We start from the raw sequence: 15,306 nt of genomic DNA, 5'->3' as shown, positions 1-15,306 counted from the left end.
GTGGCAGTTACATCGTTGTTCTAACCCCAACATGTCACAGTAAAACTCTGAGGCACAAAGGCTGATGGTGTCAGAACATGAACCAGCCCACAGCCTTCAGTTGCGCCTGTCTTCCAGACACCAGGCTGTGGAGGTGAAGGACTTCGGCCCCAGCTGGAGGGACGGCGTGGCCTTCCAGCTGGTGGTGCACGCCATCAGGCCGGACCTGGTGGACATGGAGGCCGTGAGACGGAGAAGCAACAGGGAGAATCTGGAGGACGCCTTCGCTCTGGCAGAGAACGAGCTGGGGATCCCCCGACTGCTGGACCCGGAAGGTGAAGCTGCTGCTGTACAAGCGTCCCCCTCCGTCAGCGCTGTGCTCTGAGAGGCCCCGGGTGGAGATGATCATCCAGGGTGGAGATGATCATCAGCTGGAGGTCCCGGGTGGAGATGATAATCCAGGGAGGAGATGATTGTCATGGGTCCAGGGTGGAGATGATCATCCAGGGTGGAGATGATCATCAGCTGGAGGTCCCGGGTGGAGATGATCATCATAGGTCCTGGGTGGAGATGATAATCCAGGGAGGAGATGATAGTCATAGGTCCAGGGTGGAGATGATCATCCAGGGTGGAGATGATCATCAGCTGGAGGTCCCGGGTGGAGATGATAATCATAGGTCCAGGGTGGAGATGATAATCATAGGTCCAGGGTGGAGATGATCATCCAGGGTGGAGATGATCATCATAGGTCCAGGGTGGAGATGATAATCATAGGTCCAGGGTGGAGATGATCATCCAGGGTGGAGATGATCATCATAGGTCCAGGGTGGAGATGATAATCATGGGTCCAGGGTGGAGATGATCATCAGCTGGAGGTCCCGGGTGGAGATGATCATCATAGGTCCAGGGTGGAGATGATCATCCAGGGTGGAGATGATCATCATAGGTCCAGGGTGGAGATGATAATCATGGGTCCAGGGTGGAGATGATCATCAGCTGGAGGTCCCGGGTGGAGATGATCATCATAGGTCCAGGGTGGAGATGATAATCATAGGTCCAGGGTGGAGATGATCATCCAGGGTGGAGATGATCATCAGCTGGAGGTCCCGGGTGGAGATGATCATCATAGGTCCAGGGTGGAGATGATAATCATAGGTCCAGGGTGGAGATGATCATCAGCTGGAGGTCCAGGGTGGAGATGATAATCATAGGTCCAGGGTGGAGATGATCATCCAGGGTGGAGATGATCATCATAGGTCCAGGGTGGAGATGATAATCATGGGTCCAGGGTGGAGATGATCATCAGCTGGAGGTCCAGGGTGGAGATGATAATCATAGGTCCAGGGTGGAGATGATCATCCAGGGTGGAGATGATCATCATAGGTCCAGGGTGGAGATGATAATCATAGGTCCAGGGTGGAGATGATAATCATGGGTCCAGGGTGGAGATGATCATCAGCTGGAGGTCCCGGGTGGAGATGATCATCATAGGTCCAGGGTGGAGATGATAATCATAGGTCCAGGGTGGAGATGATAATCATGGGTCCAGGGTGGAGATGATCATCAGCTGGAGGTCCCGGGTGGAGATGATCATCATAGGTCCAGGGTGGAGATGATAATCATAGGTCCAGGGTGGAGATGATAATCATAGGTCCAGGGTGGAGATGATCATCAGCTGGAGGTCCCGGGTGGAGATGATCATCATAGGTCCAGGGTGGAGATGATAATCATAGGTCCAGGGTGGAGATGATAATCATAGGTCCAGGGTGGAGATGATCATCAGCTGGAGGTCCAGGGTGGAGATGATCATCAGCTGGAGGTCCAGGGTGGAGATGATAATCATAGGTCTAGGGTGGAGATGATAATCATGGGTCCAGGGTGGAGATGATCATCAGCTGGAGGTCCCGGGTGGAGATGATCATCATAGGTCCAGGGTGGAGATGATAATCATAGGTCCAGGGTGGAGATGATAATCATAGGTCCAGGGTGGAGATGATCATCAGCTGGAGGTCCCGGGTGGAGATGATCATCATAGGTCCAGGGTGGAGATGATAATCATAGGTCCAGGGTGGAGATGATCATCAGCTGGAGGTCCAGGGTGGAGATGATAATCATAGGTCTAGGGTGGAGATGATAATCATAGGTCCAGGGTGGAGATGATCATCTCGGTAGGGTCTCGGTAGATTCGTCCTCTGGAGGATGAGAAATGTTTTCATGTCCTATGAGACTCCATCGTCTCCTCATGCAGACAAGTTCATGATGCCCCAGGGTTCCTCCAGCAGTGTGTGTGTGTGTGTGTGTGTGTGTGTGTGTGTGTGTGTGTGTGTGTGTGTGTGTGTGTGTGTGTGTGTGTGTGTGTGTGTGTGTGTGTGTGTGTTGCTCTGCAGACGTGGACGTGGACAAGCCAGATGAGAAGTCCATCATGACGTATGTGGCTCAGTTCCTGAAGCTCCACCCGAACCCTCAGCAGGCCGACGGCCAGACGGACGAGGTAGCAGCTCCAGAGACAAACCTCACCCTCACCCTCAACCTCACCCTCACCCTAACCCTCACCCTCACCCTCAACCTCTACCTCACTCTCAACCTCACCCTCACCCTCTACCTCACTCTCAACCTCACCCTCACCCTCACCCTCTACCTCACTCTCAACCTCAACCTCAACCTCACCCTCACCCTCACCCTCACCCTCTACCTCACTCTCAACCTCACCCTCACCCTCTACCTCACTCTCAACCTCAACCTCACCCTCACCCTCACCCTCTACCTCACTCTCAACCTCACCCTCACCCTCTACCTCACTCTCAACCTCACCCTCAACCTCAACCTCACCCTCACCCTCACTCTCAACCTCACCCTCACCCTCATCCTCAACCTCGCCCTCAACCTCACCCTCACCCTCACCCTCTACCTCACTCTCAACCTCACCCTCACCCTCTACCTCACTCTCAACCTCACCCTCAACCTCAACCTCACCCTCACCCTCACTCTCAACCTCACCCTCACCCTCACCCTCATCCTCAACCTCGCCCTCAACCTCACCCTCACCCTCACCCTCACCCTCACCCTCACCCTCTACCTCACTCTCAACCTCACCCTCACCCTCTACCTCACTCTCAACCTCACCCTCAACCTCAACCTCACCCTCACCCTCACTCTCAACCTCACCCTCACCCTCACCCTCAACCTCAATCTCACCCTCAACGTCAACCTCTACCTCACCCTCACCCTCAACCTCTACCTCACCCTCACCCTCAAACTATACCTCACCCTCAACCTCTACCTCACCCTCACCCTCACCCTCAAACTATACCTCACCCTCTACCTCACCCTCAACCTCACCCTCACTCTCAACCTCAACCTCACCTCACTTCAGGCAGACATTTTCATTTCCACATTATTTTCTCCAATGAACTTTGTACATGAGACAAATGTCTATAGGAAAAATAGAACTGAAAACCCCTAAAGTTTGAAAAGAAAGTGTGATGAACTGACTGATTCAGGAAGAGATTAATCATGAATTCATCAGCGGTTTGTTTTGTTTTTCACTTTATCATCACATTTAATTCCTTGTTGCTTTATGTTTTGTTTGTTTGTTTGGTTGCACCTGCAGCAGCGTCTGGGTTCAGTTCCCACCTTGTCAGCGCCGGCGCTGCAGGTGAGACACAGTCCAGCCTGTTTGTCTGCAGCGGCTCTCATCCTGTTTCCATCCTTTCTTTCTTTCTTTCTTTCTTTTTCCTCCTTCCTGCTGTTCTGACGCTTTTATGATGACGTGCTTCTTTCTCTCCGCCTCTGCTTCTGGACAGTTTGCTGCTCAAGACATAGAGCAAATGTTGGAGGTACGTTCATCTAGACCCACGTCCAAGGTCTGGAGACCTGGAACTGTCTGTAGCTTAACCTGGAAATCCAGGGACTGTCTGTAGCTTAACCTGGAAACCCACAGAGTGTCTGTAACTTAACATGGAAACCTAGATACTGTCTGTATCTTAACCTGGAAACCCAGAAACTGTCTGTAACTTAACCTGGAAACCCAGGGACTGTCTGTAACTTAACCTGGAAACCCACAGACTGTCTGTAGCTTAACCTGGAAACCCAGAGACTGTCTGTAACTTAACATGGAAACCTAGATACTGTCTGTATCTTAACCTGGAAACCCAGAAACTGTCTGTAACTTAACCTGGAAACCCAGGGACTGTCTGTAACTTAACCTGGAAACCCACAGACTGTCTGTAGCTTAACCTGGAAACCCAGAGACTGTCTTTAACTCAACCTGGAAACCCAGAAACTGTCTGTAACTTAACCTGGAAACCCAGGGACTGTCTGTACCTTAACCTGGAAACCCGGAGACTGTCTGTAACTTAACCTGGAAACCTAGAGACTGTCTGTAACTTAACCTGGAAACCCAGAGACTGTCTTTAACTCAACCTGGAAACCCAGAAGCTGTCTGTAACTTAACCTGGAAACCCAGGGACTGTCTGTACCTTAACCTGGAAACCCACAGACTGTCTGTAACTAAACCTGGAAACCTAGAGACTGTCTGTAACTTAACCTGGAAACCCACAGACTGTCTGTAACTTAACCTGGAAACCCAGGGACTGTCTGTAACTTAACCTGGAAACCCTCAGACTGTCTGTAGCTTAACCTGGAAACCCAGAGACTGTCTTTAACTCAACCTGGAAACCCAGAAACTGTCTGTAACTTAACCTGGAAACCCACAGACTGTCTGTAGCTTTACCTGGAAACCCAGAGACTGTCTTTAACTCAACCTGGAAACCCAGAAACTGTCTGTAACTTAACCTGGAAACCCAGGGACTGTCTGTACCTTAACCTGGAAACCCAGAGACTGTCTGTAACTTAACCTGGAAACCCACAGACTGTCTGTAACTTAACCTGGAAACCCAGAGACTGTCTTTAACTCAACCTGGAAACCCAGAAACTGTCTGTAACTTAACCTGGAAACCCAGGGACTGTCTGTACCTTAACCTGGAAACCCAGAGACTGTCTGTTACTTAATCTGGAAACCCAGGGACTGTCTGTACCTTAACCTGGAAACCCAGAGACTGTCTGTAACTTAACCTGGAAACCCACAGACTGTCTGTAACTTAACCTGGAAACCCAGAGACTGTCTGTAACTTAACCTGGAAACCTAGAGACTGTCTGTAACTTAACCTGGAAACCTAGAGACTGTCTGTAACTTTACCTGGAAACCCACAGACTGTCTGTAACTTAACCTGGAAACCCACAGACTGTCTGTAACTTAACCTGGAAACCCAGGGACTGTCTGTACCTTAACCTGGAAACCCAGAGACTGTCTGTAACTTAACCTGGAAACCCACAGACTGTCTGTAACTTAACCTGGAAACCCAGAGACTGTCTTTAACTCAACCTGGAAACCCAGAAACTGTCTGTAACTTAACCTGGAAACCCAGGGACTGTCTGTACCTTAACCTGGAAACCCAGAGACTGTCTGTAACTTAACCTGGAAACCTAGAGACTGTCTGTAACTTAACCTGGAAACCCACAGACTGTCTGTAACTTAACCTGGAAACCCACAGACTGTCTGTTACTTAATCTGGAAATCCAGAGACCGTCTGTAACTTAACCTGGAAACCCAGAGACTGTCTGTAACTTAACCTGTAAAGCCATAGACTGTCTGTAACTTGACCTGGAAACCCAGAGACTGTCTGTAGCTTTACCTGGAAACCCACAGACTGTCTGTAACTTAACCTGTAAAGCCAGAGACTGTCTGTAACTTAACCAGGAAACCCAGAGACTGTCTGTAGCTTAACCTGGAAACCCAGGGACTGTCTGTACCTTAACCTGGAAACCCAGAGACTGTCTGTAACTTAACCTGGAAACCCAGAGACTGTCTGTAACTTAACCTGGAAACCCAGAGACTGTCTGTAGCTTAACCTGGAAACCCAGAGACTGTCTGTAACTTAACCTGGAAACCCACAGACCGTCTGTAACTTAACCTGGAAACCCAGAGCCCCTCTGTAACTTAACATGGAAACCCACAGACTGTCTGTAGCTTAACCTGGAAACCCAGGGACTGTCTGTAGCTTAACCTGGGAACCCAGGGACTGTCTGTACCTTAACCTGGAAACCCAGGGACTGTCTGTAACTTAACCTGGAAACCCAGGGACTGTCTGTACCTTAACCTGGAAACCCAGAGACTGTCTGTAACTTAACCTGGAAACCCACAGACTGTTTGTAGCTTAACCTGGAAACCCAGGGACTGTCTTTAACTCAACCTGGAAACCCACAGACTGTCTGTAGCTTAACCTGGAAACCCAGGGACTGTCTGTAACTTAACCTGGAAACTCACAGACTGTCTGTAACTTAACCTGGAAACTCACAGACTGTCTGTACCTTAACCTGTAAACCCAGGGACTGTCTGTAGCTTAACCTGGAAACCCAGGGACTGTCTGTAACTTGACCTGGAAACCCAGGGACTGGTGTCTGGTGTGACGTGTCCCTCTGTCTCCACAGCGAGAGGAGAGGAAGATGCTGAGGGAGCTGAAGGTCTTCCTGGACCAGCTGGAGAGAGACGTCCTGCGAGCTCAAGGAGCAGAAGGAAACCTGACTGACAAATACCAGGTGAGACTCGTCCAGACAGCCTTCATCACCGTGGCAGGAGTCTTCCTCTCACTCTTCCTCTCACTCTCTCTCTCCTCTTCTCTCTCCTCTTCTCTCTCCTCTTCTCCCTCCTCTTCTCTCTCCTCTTCTCTCTCCTTTTCTCTCTCCTCTTCTCTCTCCTGTTCTCTCCTCTTCTCTCTCCTCTTCTCTCTCCTCTTCTCTCTCCTCTTCTCTCTCCTGTTCTCTCCTCTTCTCTCTCCTCTTCTCTCTCCTCTTCTCTCTCCTCTTCTCTCTCCTGTTCTCTCTTCTGCTCTCTCCTCTTCTCTCTCCTCTTCTCTCTCCTCTTCTCTCTCCTCTTCTCTCTCCTCTTCTCTCTCCTGTTCTCTCCTCGGCTCTCTCCTCTTCTCTCTCCTCTTCTCTCTCCTCTTCTCTCTCCTGTTCTCTCCTCTGCTCTCTCCTCTTCTCTCTCCTGTTCTCTCCTCTTCTCTCTCCTCTTCTCTCTCCTCTTCTCTCTCCTCTTCTCTCTCCTCTTCTCAGGCTTTCAAGAGCTTCAGAGTTCAGTACGAGATGAAGAAGAAGCAGAGCGAGCCGCTGCTGCAGCCCGTCAACAAGGAGGGCAAGCTGTCGGTGGAGCAGGCTCTGGTGAAGCAGGCCTGGGACCGGGTGTCTGCCAGGGTGAGGAGGAGGAGGAGGAGGAGGAGGAGGAGGAGGAGGAGGAGGAGGAGGAGGAGTAGGAGGTGCAGGAGGAGCAGGAGCAGTAGCAGGAGGAGCAAGGTCTGTGTGGGTGGCAGGTGGAACCAGCAGAACCTCCTCTGAGTTCTGGGCTCTGTTCCAGCTGCTGGACTGGCACATCCACCTGGACCAGTCCCTGCCCGGCCCCCTGGGGGCGATGGGGGCGTGGCTTCACCGGGTGGAGCTGGCCCTGAGGGAGGACCTTCCCTCCACGCTGGCTCACGAGGAGACGGCCAACGTGCTCCACAGGAAGTTAGAGCATCACAAGGTAAGGCGCGGCGTCCCCCACGCTGTCCGGTGACGGAGGACGGAGGACGTGAGGACGACTTTCCCTCTGGTGTCTGGTTCTGCAGGAGGTTCTACAGAGTCTGGAATCACACAGACAGACGTTCCAGCAGATCCACAGAGACCGAGCCGTGAACGGAGTCCCTGTTCCTCCAGAGCAGCTCCAGGACCTGGCAGAGCGGTAAGGCCTCCACTTCCCTGCTCCGCCAGCTTCCTGTCCCTCCAACATCAACATCAACAATCAACAACGGGTTCCTTTGCAGGTTCAACTTCGTCTCCACGTCGTCACACACCCACCTGATCAAGATGGAATTCTGGGAAATGAAATATCGGGTGATGGCGTTCCTGGCGCTGGCCGAGTCGAAGCTGAAGTCCTGGATCATTAAATATGGCCGCCGAGATTCCGTGGAGCTGCTGCTGCAGAGTTACCTTGTAGGTGGAGGTCTTGTGGAGAGCGGGGGAGGGTTCCTCGGGTTCCTGAGCCAAGCCTTGTGTTCTTCTGTCCGTCTCAGACCGTCATCGAAGGACATCGCTTCTTCGAGCAGTACGAGCTGATCTTCACGGCCCTGAAGCAAGCCGCAGAGGTGTACGTTCGGTCCGACAGTTCAAGTAAGACCTTCTCGTCCCGCGGTCACAAGCTATCTGCACATTGTGAATGAGGAGGGTGTTTGTGAACATCTGTACTGTCGGTTTCACGTTACAGGGTCTAAGACCTGTAACAAAGGTAAGTCTAAAAAGTCCAGAACCCTTCCTGCGCTCTTCCCTCTGACCTCCTCTAAACAAACTGAGAAACACACTGCATCCTGCATGACGGGAGTCCCCACGGCCGGCATGACCTTCTGACCTTCTGACCTCCTGTACCACCAACCCCCGAGGCCGGACGAGCGCCGCCTCCTCTTCACTCACACTTGTTGTACTTGAGCCGAAGCTGAAGAGCTCCATGTCTGGTCCCTCAGTCGACGAAGCAGAAGGTGTGAGCAGGTTCCTCGGCGACACGACGGCCCAGTGGAAGAACTTGTCTCTGGAGCTCCGCAGCGTCCGCAGCATGCTGGAGGAGGTGATGTCCAACTGGGACAAGTACAGCAGCACCGTGGCGGCGCTGCAGGCCTGGCTGGAGGACGCTGAGCAGATGCTCAACCAATCAGAGAGCGCCAAGCGCGTGAGTGCGCACACACACACACACGCACACACACACACATACTGGCCCGTGCTACCGGCTCACCGGTTCTCTCTTGATCTTTCTGACTCGCAGGACTTCTTCAGGAACTTCTCCCACTGGATCCAGCAGCACATGGACATGAACGACGCGGGGAACTTCCTGATCGAGACGTGTGACGAAACCATCTCCAGAGACCTGAAGCAGCAGCTGCTGCTGCTCAACGGCCGCTGGAGGGAGCTGTTCGTCAAAGTGAAACATGTAAGTCCAGCAAGAAACACGTCAAACATGCGAGGGACGGAGGTACAAGCCGCTCTGTGCTCCTGTACGACAGTACGCCCGGGCGGACGAGGTGGACAAGCTCAGACAGGATTACCACGACGGGATCAACACCTTGAAGATGTTCATGGACGCCACCAACGAAAAGATGACGGCTCCTGTCCAGGTGTCCTTCCTGAACGTCAGAGCCTTCACCCAGGACATGGAGGTAGGGAGCCTCTCACCAGCTCTCCAGCTCTCCAGCCCTCCGTCAGGCTCCGTCTCACTGTGTTTGGTGCCTGTTGCTAGGAAATCAAGCACAAGGTTCCAGCCATGGAGGCGGCCTGCAAGGCGGCGAGCCGCACGGCACAGCTGCTCGCCAAAGACACTGCAGAGGAAGAGCTGGCTCACATGACGGCGGTCATGGCCTCCATCAAAGAGCAGCTCAGTAAGGTGTGTGTGCTCCTCGGCCTGCCAGCAACATTCAGGACGCAGAAGCAGCAGCGTTGATTCCAGAAGCTCCGGTCCAGACGTCTTTATGGCCTCCAGCCTCGTCTGGTTCAGCTGACCTGCAGCTTTACACTGGTGTACTCAAATTACATTTAGATTCCTCACTGACATGAACACACACTCCTCATGAACACACTCCTCATGAACACACTCCTCATGAACACACTCCTCATGAACACACACTCCTCATGAACACACTCCTCATGAATACACACTCCTCATGAACACACTCCTCATGAACACACTCCTCATGAACACACACTCCTCATGAACACACTCCTCATGAACACACACTCCTCATGAACACACTCCTCATGAACACACTCCTCATGAACACACACTCCTCATGAACACACTCCTCACTGAGGTAAACACACACTCCTCATGAACAAACACTCCTCATGAACACACTCCTCATGAACACACACTCATGAGCACACACTCCTCATGAACACACACTCCTCATGAACACACTCCTCATGAACACACTCTCCTCATGAACACACGCTCCTCATGAACACACACTCCTCATGAACACACTCCTCACTGAGGTAAAAACACACTCCTCATGAACACACTCCTCATGAACACACACTCCTCATGAACACACTCCTCACTGAGGTAAACACACACTCCTCATGAACAAACACTCCTCATGAACACACTCCTCATGAACACACACTCATGAGCACACACTCCTCATGAACACACACTCCTCATGAACACACTCTCCTCATGAACACACGCTCCTCATGAACACACACTCCTCATGAACACACTCCTCACTGAGGTAAAAACACACTCCTCATGAACAAACACTCCTCATGAACACACTCCTCATGAACACACACTCATGAGCACACACTCATGAGCACACACTCCTCATGAACACACACTCCTCATGAACACACTCCTCATGAACACACACTCCTCATGAACACACACTCCTCATGAACACACACTCCTCATGAACACACACTCCTCATGAACACACTCCTCACTGAGGTAAAAACACACTCCTCATGAACAAACACTCCTCATGAACACACTCCTCATGAACACACACTCATGATCACACACTCATGAGCACACACTCCTCATGAACACACACTCCTCATGAACACACACTCCTCATGAACACACACTCCTCATGAACACACTCCTCACTGAGGTAAAAACACACTCCTCATGAACAAACACTCCTCATGAACACACTCCTCATGAACACACACTCATGAGCACACACTCATGAGCACACACTCCTCATGAACACACACTCCTCATGAACACACTCCTCATGAACACACTCTCCTCATGAACACACACTCCTCATGAACACACACTCCTCATGAGCACACACTCCTCATGAACACACACTCATGAACACACACTCTCCTCCTCAGGTCAGAGACAGATGTTTGCCTCTGCTCAGAGAGTCTCAGTCTCTGTTGCCTCCTCTGGAAGAGATGGAGAAGAACATCACTGGTTTCTACCAGGCTCTGGAGAAGTCCAGTCACATCACCAGCAGGACCGAGTCTGAGGGGCCGCTGGACTTCAAACAGAAGTGTCAGGTGAGGTGGACCAACTACCTGCTACCAGTTATCTGCTACAAGTTACCAGCTACCAGTTATCTACTCACAGCTACCTGCTAGCTCCTTCCAGTTACCTGCTAGCTCCTACCAGTTACCTGCTAGCTCCTTCCAGTTACCTGCTACCACTACCCTGCTACAAGTTGCGTGCTAACAGTTACTTGCTAGTTCCTATCAGTCACCTTCTACCAGTTACCAGTTACCTGTTCACTCCTACCAGTTACCTACTACTAGTTACCAGTTACCTGCTAGGTCCCACCAGTTACCTGTGAGGTTCTGCCAATTACCTGCTCGGTCCTACCAGTCACCTGCTACCAGTTACCAATTACCTGCTATTTCTTACCAGTTACCTGTTAGGTCCAGCCAGTCACCTGCTACCAGTTACCTGTTAGGTCCTACCAGTCACCTGCTACCAGTTCCCAATTACCTGCTAGCTCTTACCAGTTACCTGCTAAGTCCAACCAGTCACCTGCTACCAGTTATCTGCTATTAGTTACCTGCTAACTCCTACCAGCCACCTGCTACCAGATACCTGCTTGGTCCAACCAGTCACCTGCTACCAGTTACCTACTACTAGTTACCAGTTACCTGCTAGCTCCTACCAGTTACCTGCTACCAGTTACCTGCTAGGTCCAACCAGTCACCTGCTACCAGTTATCTGCTACGAGTTACCAGTTACCTGCTAGATCCCACCAGTTACCAGTTACTAGTTACCTGCTAGGTCCAACCAGTCACCTGCTACCAGTTACCAGTTACCTGCTAGGTCCCACCAGTTACCAGTTACCTGCTACTAGTTACCTGCTAGGTCCAACCAGTCACCTGCTACCAGTTACCAGTTACCTGCTAGGTCCCACCAGTTACCAGTCACCTGCTACCAGTTACCTGTTAGCTCCTACCAGTCACCTGCTACCAGTTACCTACTACTAGTTACCAGTTACCTGCTAGCTCCTACCAGTTACCTGCTACCAGTTATCTGCTACTAGTTACCTGCTAGATCCCACCAGTTACCTGTTACCAGTTACCTGCTACTAGTTACCTGCTAGGTCCAACCAGTCACCTGCTACCAGTTACCAGTTACCTGCTAGGTCCCACCAGTTACCAGTTACCAGTCACCTGCTACCAGTTACCTGCTAGGTCCAACCAGTCACCTGCTGCCAGTTATCTGCTACTAGTTACCTACTAGGTCCAACCAGTCACCTGCTACCAGTTACCAGTTACCTGCTAGGTCCCACCAGTTACCAGTTACCAGTCACCTGCTACCAGTTACCTGCTAGGTCCAACCAGTCACCTGCTACCAGTTATCTGCTACTAGTTACCTACTAGGTCCAACCAGTCACCTGCTACCAGTTACCAGTTACCTGCTAGGTCCCACCAGTTACCAGTTACCAGTCACCTGCTACCAGTTACCTGCTAGCTCCTACCAGTCACCTGCTGCCAGTTACCAGTTACCTGCTAGGCCCCACCAGTCACCAGTGACGTCCTCCGTGCTGCAGGAGCTGGCCACCTTCACACACAGCTGTAAGAAGTGCCTGACGGTGATTGAGAAGAACCACCAGAGCATCCAGAAGGTCCTGAGCTGCAGCCAGACGCTGCAGCACATGGACCTGAGCCTCCTGCAGAGCCGGGTGGCCGACCTGCAGACGTCCTCCCAGGTGAGCCGGCGCCTCCTGCCGCCACCGCCGCCGCTCCTCAGCCGGAGCCGCTCCGCCCCTCTGAACGTCCACGTTTGTGTCCAGAACATGATCCGGGACTCCACCGAGTGGCGGAAGCAGGTGGAGGCCAACAGCAGCCTGATGAAGCGCTTCGACGAGTCTCGGGTGGAGCTGGAGAAGGTGCTGAAGATGGCCCAGAACTGTCTGCAGGAGAGGGGAGACCCCGAGGAGCTGCTCAAGAGACACACGGTAGGTTCTGCTGCAACCGCCTCCACCCTCTGCGGGTGGAGTCAGAGTGGACAGCGAGGTGAGATGAAAGCTCCCTGGGAAACCTGGACTCCCTGGGTGTTGCAGGACTTCTTTGGACAGCTGGACCAGCGGGTTCTGAACTCCTTCCTGAAGGCCTGTGACGAGCTGACGGACATCCTGCCGGACCTGGAACAGCAGGCGCTGCAGGAAACAGTCCGCAGGCTGCACAGGCACTGGAAGGTATCTGGTCTCACAGCTCAGCTTGAGAATGAGTCTAATGTCTCCTATCTCAGGTTAATGCAGTGGTTCTCAATTATTTTCTGTCATGCCCCCCCTAGAGGACAGAATTTTTTTCAGGCCCCCCCCCCTGAATTGTACGACCATTGAGAACCTGATAATATTTATTTATTTATCTGTATAAACCACTGTATGAGTTGCTGGCACCAGCATTCTGCATACAATCGCCTGATTATCAAAATAAATTAATAAAATGAGCTGGAGGCTCTTTTTTTATCGTTCAAGCATGAATAAAGACACTAATACTGAAAGTCGCGCCCGCCTCACGCCCCCCCTGACACCCCACCACGCCCCCCCAGGGGGGCTCGCCCCACCATTTGAGAAGCACTGGGTTAATGCCACTTCCTACTGCTGACATAGGATCATCAATCACACACCACTTTAAAACATGCTGAGTCATCAAAAAAGTATAATTTTAGTTTAAAACATGCTGAGTCATCAAAAAAGTATAACTTTAGTTTAAAGCATGCTGAGTCATCATAGTCTAACTTTAGTTTAAAACATGCTGAGTCATCAATAAAGTATAACTAGTTTAAAACATGCTGACTCACCATAGTCTATCTTTAGTTTAAAACATGCTGAGTCATCAATAAACTAAGTAGTTGAAAACATGCTGAGTCATCAATAAAGTCTAACTTTAGTTTAACACATGCTGAGTCAAGAGTCTAACTTTAGTTTCAAACATGCTGAGTCATCAATAAACTAAGTCGTTTAAAACATGCTGAGTCATCAATAAAGTCTAACTTTAGTTTAACACATGCTGAGTCATCAATAAACTAAGTAGTTTAAAACATGCTGAGTCACTGATAAAGTATAACTAGTTTAAAGCATGCTGAGTCATCATCGTCTAACTTTAGTTTAAAACATGCTGAGTCATCAATAAACTAAGTAGTTTAAAACATGCTGAGTCATCAATAAAGTCGAACTTTAGTTTAAAAAGATGCTGAGTCATCAATCAACTGTAACTTTAGCTCAATACACGCCGAGTCATCCATGATGTGAACGACGCTGCTGATGCTGCCGCCACTGTTCTTCCCCAGGACGTCCAGACGGAGGCGCCGTTTCACCTGCTGCAGCTGAAGGTGGAGGTGGAGTGGAGCAGGCTGCAGGTGGTGCTGCAGGACTGCCGGGCGGAGCTGACCCGGCAGAACCGCCACCTGGCCAGCGCGGGCAGTGAGAGGCTGGTGAAGGAGCACAGGGTGAGCTGACCACCACACGCATTGATCACCTGGAGCAGTGGTCCCCAACCTTTTTATTACCGCGGCCGCTCAATGCTTGACAATTGTACTGCAGACCGGGGGGGGGGGGGGGGGGGGGAGGGGGGGGGTCGTAGATTGTTTATATTGCAAATATAATAAACGTGACACTAAATAATAAAGAAATATATATTATAATAAAATAACAAACGTTATAAAAAATACTCCGGGGGCTTGTTTTTTAATCCAGGGTGCTTGGTCTCCAAGTGGCAAAGCCATTTTGAAAGCTTCATTGCCTCGTTAGAGCCGTTAGCCGTTAGCCGTTAGCCTGTTGGTCTGTGGGAATCACCTGTCGCCATCAATCCATACTTCAAGTAGAACTCCTGGTACCGTCTGTTAAAAACTTTCTTTTTCTTGGAAGTTGTAGGCTCTCCCTCTGTCTCTTCACCCTTTTCCCCTTCCAAAAGAAACTTTCCAAACACGTCTGTTTTTCGCTCATTTTGCTAGCTTGTGGGTTAAACGTTTGGCGCTCAAGTGACCGAGAGGTAACCCAGAGAATCCCGTCATTTTTCAAAATAAAAGATTGTTCAGACTCAGATAATGAATACAACGGAAATAATTAATTATTTCTTGGGCGGCCCGGTGCCAATTGATCCATGGCCCGGGGGTTGGGGGGTTGGGGGGTTGGGGACCGCTGACCTGGAGGAACCTGATCACCGGTATCGATCCTCTCAGGACGGAACGTATTGACGACAGTCCGCTGGTTGGGGGGAAGTGGAGAGGTTGATAAGAATCAGGGCTGCTGAGGGGCAGCCTCACCAGAGTGT

At 51.0% G+C, this 15,306-nt stretch overlaps 1 protein-coding gene across 1 annotated transcript in view; it reads left to right on the top strand.

Annotated features, from left to right (window-relative positions):
* Positions 1-15,306, top strand: part of syne1b (spectrin repeat containing, nuclear envelope 1b) — a gene marked incomplete at its 5' end in the record, with an annotated part of 131,929 nt that overhangs the window by 18,432 nt on the left and 98,191 nt on the right. Inside the window, 19 exon segments of the mRNA XM_080513104.1 lie at positions 118-314; positions 2,367-2,470; positions 3,590-3,634; positions 6,469-6,576; positions 7,093-7,230; positions 7,391-7,555; positions 7,641-7,753; positions 7,836-8,004; positions 8,085-8,181; positions 8,276-8,296; positions 8,529-8,731; positions 8,825-8,989; positions 9,063-9,215; positions 9,296-9,439; positions 10,900-11,067; positions 12,579-12,737; positions 12,822-12,986; positions 13,092-13,226; positions 14,324-14,482. Coding sequence (XP_080369230.1) covers positions 118-314; positions 2,367-2,470; positions 3,590-3,634; positions 6,469-6,576; positions 7,093-7,230; positions 7,391-7,555; positions 7,641-7,753; positions 7,836-8,004; positions 8,085-8,181; positions 8,276-8,296; positions 8,529-8,731; positions 8,825-8,989; positions 9,063-9,215; positions 9,296-9,439; positions 10,900-11,067; positions 12,579-12,737; positions 12,822-12,986; positions 13,092-13,226; positions 14,324-14,482 — 2,608 coding nt within the window.

Source organism: Blennius ocellaris, assembly GCF_963422515.1.
Source record: "Blennius ocellaris genome assembly, chromosome: 17".
Taxonomy (NCBI): domain Eukaryota; kingdom Metazoa; phylum Chordata; class Actinopteri; order Blenniiformes; family Blenniidae; genus Blennius; species Blennius ocellaris.
Note: the sequence above shows the minus strand (reverse complement) of the source record. Positions and strands in the feature narration are given on the sequence as shown.